The sequence below is a fragment of the Vidua macroura genome, chromosome 19, assembly GCF_024509145.1.
Source record: "Vidua macroura isolate BioBank_ID:100142 chromosome 19, ASM2450914v1, whole genome shotgun sequence".
Classification (NCBI taxonomy): Eukaryota; Metazoa; Chordata; class Aves; order Passeriformes; family Viduidae; genus Vidua; species Vidua macroura.
This window is the reverse complement of record NC_071589.1, coordinates 7,567,106-7,581,021: the sequence shown is the minus strand read 5'-3', so window position 1 is coordinate 7,581,021 and position 13,916 is coordinate 7,567,106. Positions and strand designations below refer to the sequence as shown.

At 51.4% G+C, this 13,916-nt stretch overlaps 1 protein-coding gene across 1 annotated transcript; it reads right to left on the bottom strand.

Moving 5' to 3' along the window:
• Positions 1–6,227: 6,227 nt before the first annotated feature.
• LOC128817018 (uncharacterized) lies at positions 6,228–11,338 on the bottom strand. The gene is made up of 6 exons (XM_053995087.1): positions 10,990–11,338; positions 10,380–10,526; positions 9,560–9,924; positions 9,167–9,358; positions 8,081–8,585; positions 6,228–6,514 (listed from the first exon to the last, which is right to left on the bottom strand). The coding sequence occupies exons 1-6, from the start codon at positions 11,336–11,338 to the stop codon at positions 6,252–6,254; spliced, it is 1,821 nt and encodes a 606-aa protein (XP_053851062.1). The 3' UTR covers positions 6,228–6,251.
• Positions 11,339–13,916: the final 2,578 nt, after the last annotated feature.

Genomic DNA, 13,916 nt, shown 5'->3' with positions numbered 1-13,916 from the left:
AATTCCCAAAAAAATCCCCCAATATTCCCCAAAATTACCCCTAAAATACCAAAAAAAGTTCCTCCAAAATTCTCCCAAAATTCCCCAAAAATTCTCCCAAAATTCCCAAAAATCCCCCCAAAATTCGCCGAGAACATTCCCCCCAGAAATTCCCTAAATTCCCAAAAATTCCCCCAAAATTCCTCCCAAAAAAATTCCTCCACAATTCCCATAAAAACCTCAAAAAAATCCCCAAAATTCCCTCCAAAAATATCCCCAAGAATTGCCAAAAAAACCCCACCAAAATCTCCAAATTCCCCAAAATTCTTCCAAAATTCCCCCCAAAAAATTCACTTCATAAAAATTTCCCCAAATTACCCAAAATACCCCAAAATTCCACCAAAAATTTCAAAAATCCCCCCAAAATTCCCCTAAATTCCCCCCCAAATTCCCCCAAAATTTACCCAAAAAATCCCCAAGAACTTCCCCAAGATCCCCCAAAATCCCCCCTAAGTCCCCAAAATGCCACAAATTTCCACCCAAAATTCCGCCTAAAATCCTTCAAAATACCCCCAAAAAAACTCAAAAAATCCCCAAATTTCCCCAAAAATTCTCTAAAATTCCAAAAAAATCCCCAAAAATACACCAAAAAAATCCTAAAATCAATCCCCAAAAATCCCAAAAAAGTCCCCCAAATCCCACCCAAAAATTCCCCAAAATTCCCCCCAAAATTCCTGAAAATTCCCTCAAAATCTCCCAAAAATACCCAGAATTTCCCCAAAATTTCTCCCAAATTCCACCAAAATTCCCGCAAAATTCCCCAAATATTCCCCCAAAATCCTCCTAAAACTCTCCAAAATTACAAAAAATACCCAAAATTCCCCTGAAACTCACCAAAAAATCCCAAATAATTCCCCAAAAATCCCCCCAAAATCCCACAAAATTCCACCCAAGATTTCCCCTAAAACCCGCCAAAAAAAACCCAAAATTCCCCCCAAAAAACCCTCAAAAAATCCCCCAAAATTAAAAAAAAACTTAAAAATACCCCAAAATTCCCTCAAAAAAAACCCCCAATAATTCCCCCAAAAAAATCCCCAAAAATCCACCAAAATCTCCAAAATTCCTGCAAAATTGCCCCAAAAATCCTGCAAAAATCCCCCAAAAATCCTCCCAAAAATTCCCAAAAAATCCCTGAAATTTCCACAAAATTTCTCCCAAATTCCTACAAAAATCCACCAAACTTTCCCAAAAAAAATCCCCCCAAAATTTGGGGTAAAAAAGTGGAATTTTGGTTGTTGCTGTCAGGTGAGGCAGGGGAGGGGCTTGGCCGGGCCTGCACTGGAGGATGAATTTGGAATTTTGGGCGAAAATTTGGAATTTTTTGGGGAAAAATTGAAAACTGGAAATTTGGCTGAAAAAGGGGGATTTTGATGGGAAAAAAAGTGGGAATTTTGGGGTAAAACCGTGGAATTTTGGTGAGAAAAAAAGGAAATTTTGCAGAAAAAAATGGGATTTCTTTGGGAAAAAATGGAAATTTTGGGGTAAAAAAGGGGAATTTTGGTGGAAAAACCTGAAAATTTTAGGGGAAAAAATGGGACTTTTTTTGGGAAAAAATAATTTTGAAGTAAAAAAAGGGGATTTTGGTTGCTCAGGTGAGGCGGGGGAGGGGCGGGGCTGGGCATGTCCCAGCTGCACCTTCCAGAAATCCTCCCCCGCCGTGTGGTGCCAGGTGTGCGAGCCCAGCCGGCTGGCCCGGAGGCTGCAGATGAGAGAGAGGGGAGGAAAAAAAGGTGGAATTTTTGGGGGAAAAGTGGGGATTTTGGAAAAAACAAGGGGAATTTGTGGGGGAAAAAGGGGATTTTGGGAAAATATGGGGATTGTTGGGGAAAAATGGGGATTTTGGAGAGAAAAGGGGGATTTTCAATGAAAAAATCCAGGGAATTTGGGTGGAAAAACACGGATTTTGGGAAAAATGGGGATTTTGCATGAAAAAATGAGGATTTTTTGGGGAAAATGCTGATTTCTAAAGGAAAAATTTCATCTCAGTTTTACGACTCATGCAAACTTCTGTGTTCTGTATCCCCGGCAGACGAACAAGCGGCTACTTCAGCCACCAATCCACTGGAGTGGCGGCGCGAAACTCCGGAGCCCTGCTTCAGCTGAAAGACGGCCAGGAGCCGGCAGATAGTTCCGGAGCGCTGCGGAGGCCCGTCTTTTCGTCTCTAGGCGTCTCCATCTGAGCCAAAAGCTTTTCTACGACATCTCGCATGGAGAAAGTGGAGCAGCCCAGCGCATTTAATACGAACTTGCCCTGAAACGTTGATTTGCTGCACATGCCAAGGACACTGCTCTTTCTTAGGCAACCTGCAAACTGCTGTCCGTTGACTGTCCTCTCTGCTTGCTCCTGCCCAGCTCCTTGAACCAACGCGCGCATTCCAGCCTGGCAAAGGGAAAACTGCCCGGAAAAGATGCGACAGTGAATAGGTGTAGCACAGGTGGCGAAAAGCAGAAAAGCTGAAGAGCCTCGCACGTTTTCAGTCATGGGCCACTCACTGAAGGCGAAGAACGAAGCACCAGTGCATCGGGCTTTTGTGCGCAGCGAAGGGAATTGCAAAAATCCAGGAGCTGCTCCTTCACAAGCACTGTCAGCTGTCTATATTCTAGTTTCTCGAAAAACTCACCGCTGCCGTCCTTTTCTGCAGATACCGTCGCCTTTTCTGCATGTCTGATACTCAGGGGCCTAGTAAGAATTTCTAAGCCAGTGTGCATTAGATTTGACCTAAAGCACAGGAAAGTTGTCCTGGAACACCTTCCATTGGCATGCCGAGAGTGAATTCAAGAGGCAGGAGAGCGGCAGTCGCCGTCCTGCAGCAGTCTGCGAGCTTCCTACACAAGCCGGCGTCTTTGCGGCTTCGTTCTTCGCCTCTTTTAAGCTACCGCGATCTCCAGGTGCCGGTGGCGAAGAAGTGGCTACTTCTTCGCACAGATGACTGGAGCGGCAGCGGTGCGCTCCTGAGCGCCGCTTTTGCCGAAAGACGCCGGGAAGCGGCACTTCCATTCGGCCAGCTCCGGAGCTGCGTATTCTGCCTCTCTAGTCGCCTACATCTTAGCGAAAAGCTTTTCCGCTCCAGTTCTCAAGGAGAAAGTGTACCAGCACTGCTCACGTAGCTCGACCTTGCGAAGAAATGGGATTTGCTGCACATTCCAAGGACACTGCATTTTCCTGGGCAAGCTGCAAACTGCTGACAGATGGACGTGCTCTCTGCCCACTCCTGCCCAGCTCTTGGTAGTAGCGGGCACGTTGCAGCCTGGCGAAGGCAAGAAACCTGGAGAGCTGTCACAGAGCAGAAGGGCAGCTGAGATGCTGAAAAGCAGCAAAGCTGAACAGCCTGCCTCACCTTCACTAGTGTGTAATTGACTGAAGGCGAAAAACCAAGCAGCAGAGCAGCGGGCTTCTGTGCGCACTGAAGGCAATTGCAAGAATCCAGCAGTTGCTCCTTGCCAAGCACAGGCAGCTGCCTATGTTCTTGCTTCTTGACCAACTCACAGTTGCCTTTCTTTTCAGCAGCTGCCACCGTGTTCTCTGCATCTCGGAGCCTCTGGAGAGCAGCATGACTTTCCAAGGAGGGATGCATGACGACTATGTCAAAACCCAGGAAAGTTGTCCTGGAACACCTTCCATTGGAATGCCAAGAGTGAATTCAATAGGCAGGAGAGCGGCAGCCGCTGTCCTGCAATTGCCTTCAGTGCGCACAGAAGCCCGCTGCTCTGCTGCTTCGTTTTTCGCATTCAGTGCACACTGAAGCCCGCTGCTCTGCTGCTTGGTTTTTCGCATTCAGTCAATTGCACACTACTCAAGCTGAGGCAGGCTGTTCAGCTTTGCTGCTTTTCAGCATCTCAGCTGCCCTTCTGCTCTGTGACAGCTCTCCAGGTTTCTTGCCTTCGCCAGGCTGCAACGTGCCCACTACTACCAAGAGCTGGGCAGGAGTGGGCAGAGAGCACGGCCATCTGCCAGCAGGTTGCAGCTTGCCCAGGAAAATGCAGTGTCCTTGGAATGTGCAGCAAATCCCATTTCCTGGCAAGGTCGGGCTAAGTGAGCAGTGCTGGTACACTTTCTCCTTGAGAACTGGAGCGGAAAAGCTTTTAGCTAAGATGTAGGCGACTAGAGAAGGCAGAATAGGGAGCTCGGAGCTGGCCGAAAGTAAGTGCCGCTTCCCGGCGTCTCTCGGGAGAAGCCGTGCTCCGGAGCGCACCGCTGCCGCTCCAGTCATCTGTGCATGAAGTAGCCGCTTCTTCGCCTCCAGCACCCGGAGATCGCGGTAGCTTGCAAGAGGCGAAGAACGAAGCCGCCAAGAAGCCGGCTTGTGTGCGAAGCTCGCAGACTGCTGCAGGACGGCGGCTGCCGCTCTCCTGCCTCTTGAATTCACTCTCGGCATGCCAATGGAAGGTGTTCCAGGACAACTTTCCTGGGTTTTGACGTAGTCGTCATGCATCCCTCCTTGGAAAGTGCTGCTGCTCTCCAGAGGCTCCAAGATGCAGAGAACACGGTGGCAGCTGCTGAAAAGAAGGGCAACTGTGAGTTGGTCAAGAAGCAAGAACATAGGCAGCTGCCTGTGCTTGGCAAGGAGCAGCTGCTGGATTCTTGCAATTGCCTTCAGTGCGCACAGAAGCCCGCTGCTCTGCTGCTTGGTTTTTCGCCTTCAGTCAATTGCACACTACTGAAGCTGAGCCAGGCTGTTCAGCTTTGCTGCTTTTCAGCATCTCAGCTGCCCTTCTGCTCTGTGACAGCTCTCCAGGTTTCTTGCCTTCGCCAGGCTGCAACGTGCCCGCTACTACCAAGAGCTGGGCAGGAGTGGGCAGAGAGCACGGCCATCTGCCAGCAGTTTGCAGCTTGCCCAGGAAAATGCAGTGTCCTTGGAATGTGCAGCAAATCCTATCTCTTGGCAAGGTCGGGCTAAGTGAGCAGTGCTGGTACACTTTCTCCTTGAGAACTGGTGTGGAAAAGCTTTCCGCTAAGATGTAGGCGACTAGAGAAGGCAGAATACGCAGCTCCGGAGCTGGCCAAAAGTAAGCGCCGCTTCCCGGCGTCTCTCGGCAGAAGCGGCGCTCCGGAGCGCACCGCTGCTGCTCCAGTGAACTGTGCACGAAGTAGCCGCTTCTTCGCCTCCGGCAGCCGGAGATCGCGGTAGCTTGCAAGAGGCGAAGAACGAAGCCGCGAAGAAGCCGGCTTGTGTAGGAAGCTCGCAGACTGCTGCAGGACGGCAGCTGCCGCTCTCCTGCCGCTTGAATTCACTCTCGGCATGCCAATGGAAGGTGTTCCAGGACAACTTTCCTGGGTTTTGACCTAGTCGTCATGCATCCCTCCTTGGAAAGTGCTGCTGCTCTCCAGAGGCTCCGAGATGCAGAGAACACGGTGGCAGCTGCTGAAAAGAAGGGCAACTGTGAGTTGGTCAAGAAGAAAGAACCTAGGCAGCTGCCTGTGCTTGGCAAGGAGCAGCTGCTGGATTCTTGCAATTGCCTTCAGTGCGCACAGAAGCCCGCTGCTCTGCTGCTTGGTTTTTCGCCTTTAGTCAATTGCACACTACTGAAGCTGAGGAAGGCTGTTCAGCTTTGCTGCTTTTCAGCATCTCATCTGCCCTTCTGCTCTGTGACAGCTCTCCAGGTTTCTTGCCTTCGCCAGGCTGCAACGTGCCCGCTACTGCCGAGCCTTGGGGGCTTTTAGCCACTCGTCGCAAAGCTCGGATAGCTGGTACATCTGAGGGTCCACCAGAAGAACGGGAGGGACACTCGGGCTGCTGAAATCCTGCTCGTTTATTGAAGGGTCGCAGAAGGGGCAAACAGGGAGACAACGAAGCAGAAGGGAGGCAGATTCCGAGAGCCCCGAAGGGCTGGGTGAGGATTCTTTTACTGCGTAGGGGTAGGAGGGTTTAGCATTCGAGGGTACAATCAGGAGAAGGCTAAAGGGAGGGGAAATATAACATTAACCAGTGGGGAAAAGGGAAAGGAGTGTTCTTGGTGGAAGAACCAAAGGGAAAACGTGGAACAGAGAAGATTCTAGGCTAAGGGGCAGACTTGAACAACAACTGACAGGAGAGGGGGAGGGTACAATTCTCTTACAAAAGGGGGTGGAGAACTCATACAACTACTGTTTCCCATGGCAACCCTAGACTGCCTTCCCCAACCCCTCCTCCTACATCTCCCCCATTTTTATTTATTAAATAAGCACTAAATAAAATTAGAGAAAAGGGGTAAGGATTGAGGGAAAGGGCAGGTTAGGGGAAAGGAAAGGGCACAGGGGGCGATGGGGTAATTGGGTACGTAGAGTTCAGCGGGGGAAAATATCTTCGGGTAATCATGACACGTGTGACGATATTGGGAGGAACGGTCTTTCTTCTCCTCCTCTTCCAGGCAGTGGAAACTCCGTCCAGCGATGAGGTGTTCTCGGTGGTTTGCACCAAGGACACGTTGTCTTGCTGAGCTGGCACCTCTATGAAGGGCTTGACATATTTCCCCGGAATCCATCTTGGTCCTTTATCTGTAGAAACACAGGCATACCCTCTCCCCCAGGTTATTAGAGGGAAAGGGCCCTGGATAACTTTGGATTCTGGGTCCTTTATCAAGACTGGTGGACTCTCGGCGAGTTGCGCTCTGGTGTTATTGTGAAAATGGCGGATAATAGGAGGGTCAGGCTCCCTTTCTGAGCAGTTTAAAAAATTCAGGACATACAGGGCCTTACATAACCTTTTGGCTGGGCTCACTGTAATGTCCGGGTTATGTTGTTGTTCAAGGAGCCTTTTTAGATTTCTATGGGCCCTCTCTATTATTGCCTGTCCTGTAGGATTGTTGGGAATTCCAGTGGTATGGGAAATTCCCCGCTGTTGCGCAAACTCAGCGAAGCGCTTTGATGCACAGCATGGGCCATTATCAGTTTTTATGTGAGATGGGACTCCCAACGTAGAGAATGCCATGAAAAGATGTTTAATGGCATCCCTGTTTTTTTCGCCTGCATGGACGGAGGCAAACACTGCGCCGGAAAACGTGTCAATAGAGACATGTATGTATTTCATCCGACCAAACGGCTCAAAGTGTGTTACATCTGTCTGCCATATTTCTAGCGCTCCCAACCCTCGGGGATTTCGCCCCGTAATGAGGGAAGGGAGAGCAAAAGATTGGCAGCTCGGGCAGGTAGAAACAATGGCTCTTGCCTGTGCTATCGAGATCTTAAATTGTCGCACAAGAGCCTGGGCATTCTGATGGTAAAATGCATGGCTGAGCCGTGCTTGCTGGAGTATGTCTGGTAAGGTGGTTGAAGCGGTTGCAGATATTTGTGTTGACATGGCTAGGAGGTCCGCTTTCCGATTACCCTCAGTGATCTCTCCGGGTAAATCGGTGTGTGCCCTTACGTGCATGATATGATAAGGTTGCTCTCTATGGGAAAGTAGCCAAATGAGATCAGAGAGTAAACTGTATAAATTTTTGTTTGAAACTTCTTTGAGGAGGGCACCTTCGGCCCTTTCTGCTAGCCCAGCGACATAGGCCGAATCAGTGACCACATTCAGAGGCTGTTGAAATTTTTTGAATGCTCTCACGACTGCGGCAAGTTCCGCCATCTGGGGGGAACCCTCAACCACTTGGACGTCAGACTCCCACTTCTGACTGTCCGGGTCCTTCCAAGTGATCACCGATTTGTGGGATCTGCCCGACCCATCGGTGAACACCGTGAGAGCACCTGGAATTGGTGTTTTACTTTTAAACATTCTTGGGGCCAAATGCAATGTATCCTTAAACAATTTATGCTTAGGATAGTGAACCGAAATTTGTCCGGGGAAGCTGTCCAAAGCAATGAGCAAAGTTTCATTAGTTTGCAACAACGAGTCCAATTGATCTAATGTAACAGGTAAGTAAATGCACGCAGGGTCACACCCTGCGAGGGTTCGGAGGCGGTGTCGTGCCTTCATTATTAAAGTGGCTAGCAATTCTGCAGGGGTCGTGATCATCCTAGAGGGCTGGTGTGGTAGGAAGAGCCACTCTAAGATGACCAGGGGATCAGATGCTCTGTTATCCCACTGGAAGAGAAGTCCATGGAGGTGGGGGCACTTACCCAACACCGCGAAGTTCACGGGAAGGGTCCGGACCACGCGGTGTGCCTGGCGAGACTTCAGAGCAACAGCAACCCGTTGCAGGGCTTCCCGCGCGGCAGGTGTCAGCTCGCGTGGTGAGGCGAGGTCTCCGTCGCCTCGAAGCAGACAGAAGAGAGGTGACAGCTCCTCCGTCGTCAGTCCCAGGAGAGGGCAGATCCAGGTGATCGTTCCGCACAGCTGCTGAAGGTCTTGCAGAGTCTTCGGATCCTCGTTGGTGGTCAGGGTCTGTGGCGTCACTGTCCTTCCCGTGATGAGGAATCCGAGGTACCTCCATGGTGCTGAGAATTGGATCTTCTCTTCCGCTGTCTGGAGCCCTGCAGCTTTGATAGTCTTAATAGTCTTGTCCAGTGTTGCCTTTAGGTATGTCGAGTCAGAAGCACAAACTAGCACATCATCCATGTAATGCAGGATGATGGCCTCAGGGAAAAGCCGGTGCACAGGTGATAAAATCTGCGCTACAAAAGTCTGACAGAGCACAGGGGAATTTTTCATCCCTTGAGGCAGGGATGTCCAATGATATCTTTTAAAAGGTTCGGCCCTATTCAATGATGGTACAGAAAAGGCGAACCTGGGAGCATCCCCGGGGTAGAGCGGAATGTTAAAAAAGCAGTCTTTGATGTCTGTCACTGCTAGCTGCCAGTCTCTGGGGAGCATAGAAGGTGACGGAAGGCCTGGTTGAATGGGACCCATATCCTCTATCACATCATTAACCCTTCGCAGGTCTTGGAGCAGGCGCCACCTGTCTGTGCCAGGTTTTCTAATTACAAAGACAGGGGTATTCCAAGGGCTGGTAGGTGTTAAATACCCAAGTTTCACCTGCTCCTCTACTAATTTATGAAGTGCACTCAATTTTTCTGATGGAAGGGGCCACTGATCCACCCAGACCGCTGTGTTGGTTTTCCAGGTCAGGGGTGGGGAAGTGCGCTCTGCAGTGGCCCACACTAAAAATCCCACAAAGGGCTAGGGGTGTCGAGGCGGGCTCCCCATTGGCATAAAACATCCCTTCCTAATAATAGTATGTTTGAAGAGACAACAAAAGGTCTCACTGTTGCCAATTGCCCTTCCGGACCTTCCACGCACACAAGATGCCTACTCCTCAGAGAGTGGACTGCTCCGCCCACACCGGAGATCCTGCCGCAAGGGGGCACAAGCTCCCAGTCGCTGGGCCACCTCGCCTGGGGGATGATGGTCACGTCAGCTCCTGTGTCTGCCATGAGCCGCATCTGCACCGACTTTCCCTGGAAAGAAAGTTTGGCATCAATTAATGGTCTTTCTTTACATACATTTTGGGTGAAGAAAACATGTCTCTCTGTGTCCAGGTCATCGTGGGTGTCCAGTACGTAAAGCAAAGCAAAAGGATCTCCTTTCCTTAAAGTAAATGGCGGGTGGTTACAAATGATGGAGACGGTGATCTCCTCTCCTGATGGAGAGCACACTACCTCAGGTAAGATGGTGATTTCATTCGGCGTGTTGAAGGAGTCTTCTAAGATGAGCACGGTGGTGTCCCGACAGTCATGGAGGGGGCCCAGGAACCCAGCAGGAACTCTCGTCAGGTCCTCATCCTGGAGAGAGATGGTGACGCTGCTGCGGAGGACCCGACGATTGCCCTGATTTAGGGTACCTGTCCGGCGGAAGAGGCGGAGTCCGTCCTCGTGGCTGCGCTGAACTGCTGGACTTGGCCGCGCGGCCACTTGTCCTCCCTGATGGTCGGGAGGCTGGGATGCTGAGAAGGGCCACTTGGTGTCGTCGCGCGGCCCTTCCTCGCGCTTCGCCGCCAGTTTCCCACTGGCTGGTACCCTTGTCGCTGTAGATGAAACTGGTGATCTTGATAAAATGGGTTCCTAGGATATGGTCTTGTGGAGGGTAAGATGGGTTGTTGAATCTCTGGCCAGTGGGGACAGTTCACCTGGATGTGACCCAGCTGACCACAGTTAAAACAGCGCGTATTTTGTAAGTTTATCATGGCCTCTCCCACCCCTTTGCTGACAGCCAGGGCCACCGTGTGCCCCATTGACATTGCCTTTGTGCAAGCCTCCACCATCTGAGAGATGGTGGGCTCAGGGTCCTGAGGTAGTGCACGGAGAATCTTTTTTGTTTCCGAATTAGAATTAGAAATGGCCATCTTTCGTAGAAGCTCTGCACGAGCTTCTGCGTTGTCTATTTGTCTCTCAATGGCCTCTTTCAGTCTATCAACAAAAGTAATAAAAGTCTCCTCAGGCCCTTGCATGATAGAAGAAAAGTTTTGGAGGGGGGTCTTACCATCCGGTATCTTCAGGAGTGCCTCCTTTCCCGCTGCTGCTATGTCCTGAAGCAGCTCCTGTGCTAGTAGAATTTGGTCCTCCGGACTGCTGAACTCCCCCTCTCCAGCAAGGGCTTCCATTGCCTCGTCCCCCTCTCCCACCACCTCTGCGAGATCATACTTGCGCAGGAGTGGTTTCAACAGTTTTTTCCAATGAATCTCCCAGAGGTCACATTCGGTGGGAGAAAACAGTGCCTTAGCAATATACCTTAAATCATGGGGGACTAGCAAATGTCCAGCAAATGTTAAGTCCAGCACATTTTTAAAGAAAGGCGAGTTTCTGCCATAATCTTTGGCAGCCTTCCTTAACTCCTTCACCTCAGCGTATGGAATTTGCTCCCACTTTGGCCCCCTCCCCCGCCGGAGGATGACTGGTGCCGCAAAGCTGCCCAAGTCCCGTGCCAATTCCAAATTCCCATCCTTAATTGCCTCCTCTCCGATCTTTGCCCAACCCCCCCCCCCCCGACTTGTTGGAATGCTGGGGACTGCCACTCTCCTCATCCTCTTCCGAGGATGAAGCAGGCTGGGTTAGGGCACGGTGCCTCCCCGTGGCTGGTGGGTCCCCCAGACCGTGCGTCCGGCAGGCCAGGATGGCCTGCTTCCGGCCAGGCTTCTTCCTGGTTCCGGTAGCGTGGGAACTGGCAGTGGCAAGAGAAGAGGAGGCGTGTCCCGACCCACCCACCGGGGCGTGAGTTTCTGGTGGGGGGTTCCCACCCACGGGGGCTGGGCCCACTTGGGGGCTGGTCTCAGCCACAGGGGGCCCACCCAGGGGTGTGGTCAGAGGGAAGGAGGGGACGGGTCCCGACGCAGGGGCGGCACTCGACGGAGGTGGGGGAGGAGGCGGGGGCGAGATGTCAGGAATTTTCTGGCGTGAAGGAGAAGGAGGGGCGCCATCTTGGGGCTGGTCTTTTTTCGCCATGAGGCAGGCGCCATTTTGTCCTATTTGTTCAGTTAAGTCCTCTAAAGAGCAACAGGGTTTCAAACTAGGATTAGGGTCTCTGGTATGGAGGGATCAGGAATGACATGTGTTGGGGTGGCCAGTCCCAAGACACGAATGGGACAGGGAGGATCGGGAAGCAGCAGAGAGACGGCAGCAGCTCTGTGCCGATGTATGGCAGGATCTGTCTCCCGATCTGCCCTTAGGGGAAGAGGGAATAGGATTGGGGGGGGAGGAACACAAGGTAGGTGAACTGGGGACCCAACTCTCTCTCTTCTTTTTTAACAAATTAAGAATGGAATGAAAAAGCGGAAAAAAACGACCGACTGAAATCCTCCCCTGAACTTGTAAATCGTAAATCTTTCTCCCAACTCTTCCCCAGAAATCCGACACCAAAACATCTTCCCGTGTAGTAGCAGGAAAATGTTCAAAAATAAATTTAACAAAAGGCTTTAAATCTCTCTTATTAAAAGAAATGTTCCCTAAAACAAGGTGGGACTTAATTTGGATCTAAAACTCCCGTTGAGCTGGAGACAGGCGGTTACCCATTATATCAGGTCTCACAGCTAAATCACCCTCTTCGAAAAGGAAAACAAAAAAAAACAAAAAAAAACAAAAAAGGGTGGTGAAGCCTAGACAGACGTAAGAAAAGGCGAGATAAGCATACCTCTGAAGGACACAGGCAAAAAACGGGGACATCGAAGAGGGGTCTGGTGGAACTTCTGCTGGTCCGAGGGCGTTGCCGCTGCCATGCAGCTCGAAGGTCCGTCGGTTATCAACAGAACCCAGGAGACAGAAGCCTTCCGAACTGAAAGGGCGACTGCCCCTGGAGCTGGTCCCGAACGCCGCATGCAGTCCTGGAGAAGGCTGGTCACAGAGCAGGCAATCTCCAGGAGACGGTCAAGGACTGGACCCGCTGGTGCCCGTCCCTGTTCGGGCAGCCAGTTGCCGAGCCGTGGGGGCTTTTAGCCTCTCGGCACAAAGCTCGGATAGCTGGTACATCTGAGAGTCCACCAGAAGAAAGGGAGGGACACTCGGGCTGCTGAAATCCTGCTTGTTTATTGAAGGGTCGCAGAAGGGGCAAACAGGGAGACAACGAAGCAGAAGGGAGGCAGATTCCGAGAGCCCTGAAGGGCGGGGTGAGGATTCTTTTACTGCGTAGGGGTAGGAGGGTTTAGCATTCGAGGGTACAATCAGGAGAAGGCTAAAGGGAGGGGAAATATAACATTAACCAGTGGGGAAAAAGGAAAGGAGTGTTCTTGGTGGAAGAACCAAAGGGAAAACGTGGAACAGAGAAGATTCTAGGCTAAGGGGCAGACTTGAACAACAACTGACAGGAGAGGGGGAGGGTACAATTCTCGTACAAAATGGGGTGGAGAACTCATACAACTACTGTTTCCCATGGCAACGCTAGATTGCCTTCCCCAAGCCCTCCTCCTACACGCTACTACCCAGAGCTGGGCAGGAGTGGGCAGAGAGCACGGCCATCTGCCAGCAGTTTGCAGCTTGCCCAGGAAAATGCAGTGTCCTTGGAATGTGCAGCAAATCCTATTTCTTGGCAAGGTCGGGCTAAGTGAGCAGTGCTGGTACACTTTCTCCTTGAGAACTGGAGCGGAAAATCTTTTTGCTAAGATGTAGGCGACTAGAGAAGGCAGAATACGCAGCTCCGGAGCTGGCCGAAAGAAAAGGCCGCTTCCCGGCGTCTCTCAGCAGAAGCGGCGTTCCGGAGCGCACCCCTGCCTCTCCAGTGGTCTGTGCGCGAAGTAGCCGCTTCTTGGCCTCCGGCAGCCGGAGATCGCGGTAGCTTGCAAGAGGCGAAGAACCAAGCCGCCAAGAAGCCGGCTTGTGTGCGAAGCTCGCAGACTGCTGCAGGACGGCGGCTGCCGCTCTCCTGCCTCTTGAATTCACTCTCGGCATGCCAATGGAAGGTGTTCCAGGACAACTTTCCTGGGTTTTGACCTAGTCGTCATGCATCCCTCCTTGGAAAGTCCTGCTGCTCTCCAGAGGCTCCGAGATGCAGAGAACACGGTGGCAGCTGCTGAAAAGAAGGGCAACTGTGACTTGGTCAAGAAGCAAGAACCTAGGCAACTGACTGTGCTTGGCAAGGAGCAGCTGCTGGATTCTTGCAATTGCCTTCAGTGCGCACAGAAGCCCGCTGCTCTGCTGCTTGGTTTTTCGCCTTCAGTCAATTGCACACTACTGAAGCTGAGCCAGGCTGTTCAGCTTTGCTGCTTTTCAGCATCTCAGCTGCCCTTCTGCTCTGTGACAGCTCTCCAGGTTTCTTGCCTTAGCCAGGCTGCAACGTGCCCGCTACTACCCAGAGCTGGGGAGGAGTGGGCAGAGAGCACGGCCATCTGCCAGCAGTTTGCAGCTTGCCCAGGAAAATGCAGTGTCCTTGGAATGTGCAGCAAATCCCATTTCTTGGCAAGGTCGGGCTAAGTGAGCAGTGCTGGTACACTTTCTCCTTGAGAAGTGGTGTGGAAAAGCTTTTCGCTAAGATGTAGGCGACTAGAGAAGGCAGAATACGCAGCTCCGGAGCTGGCCGAAATGAAGTGCCGCT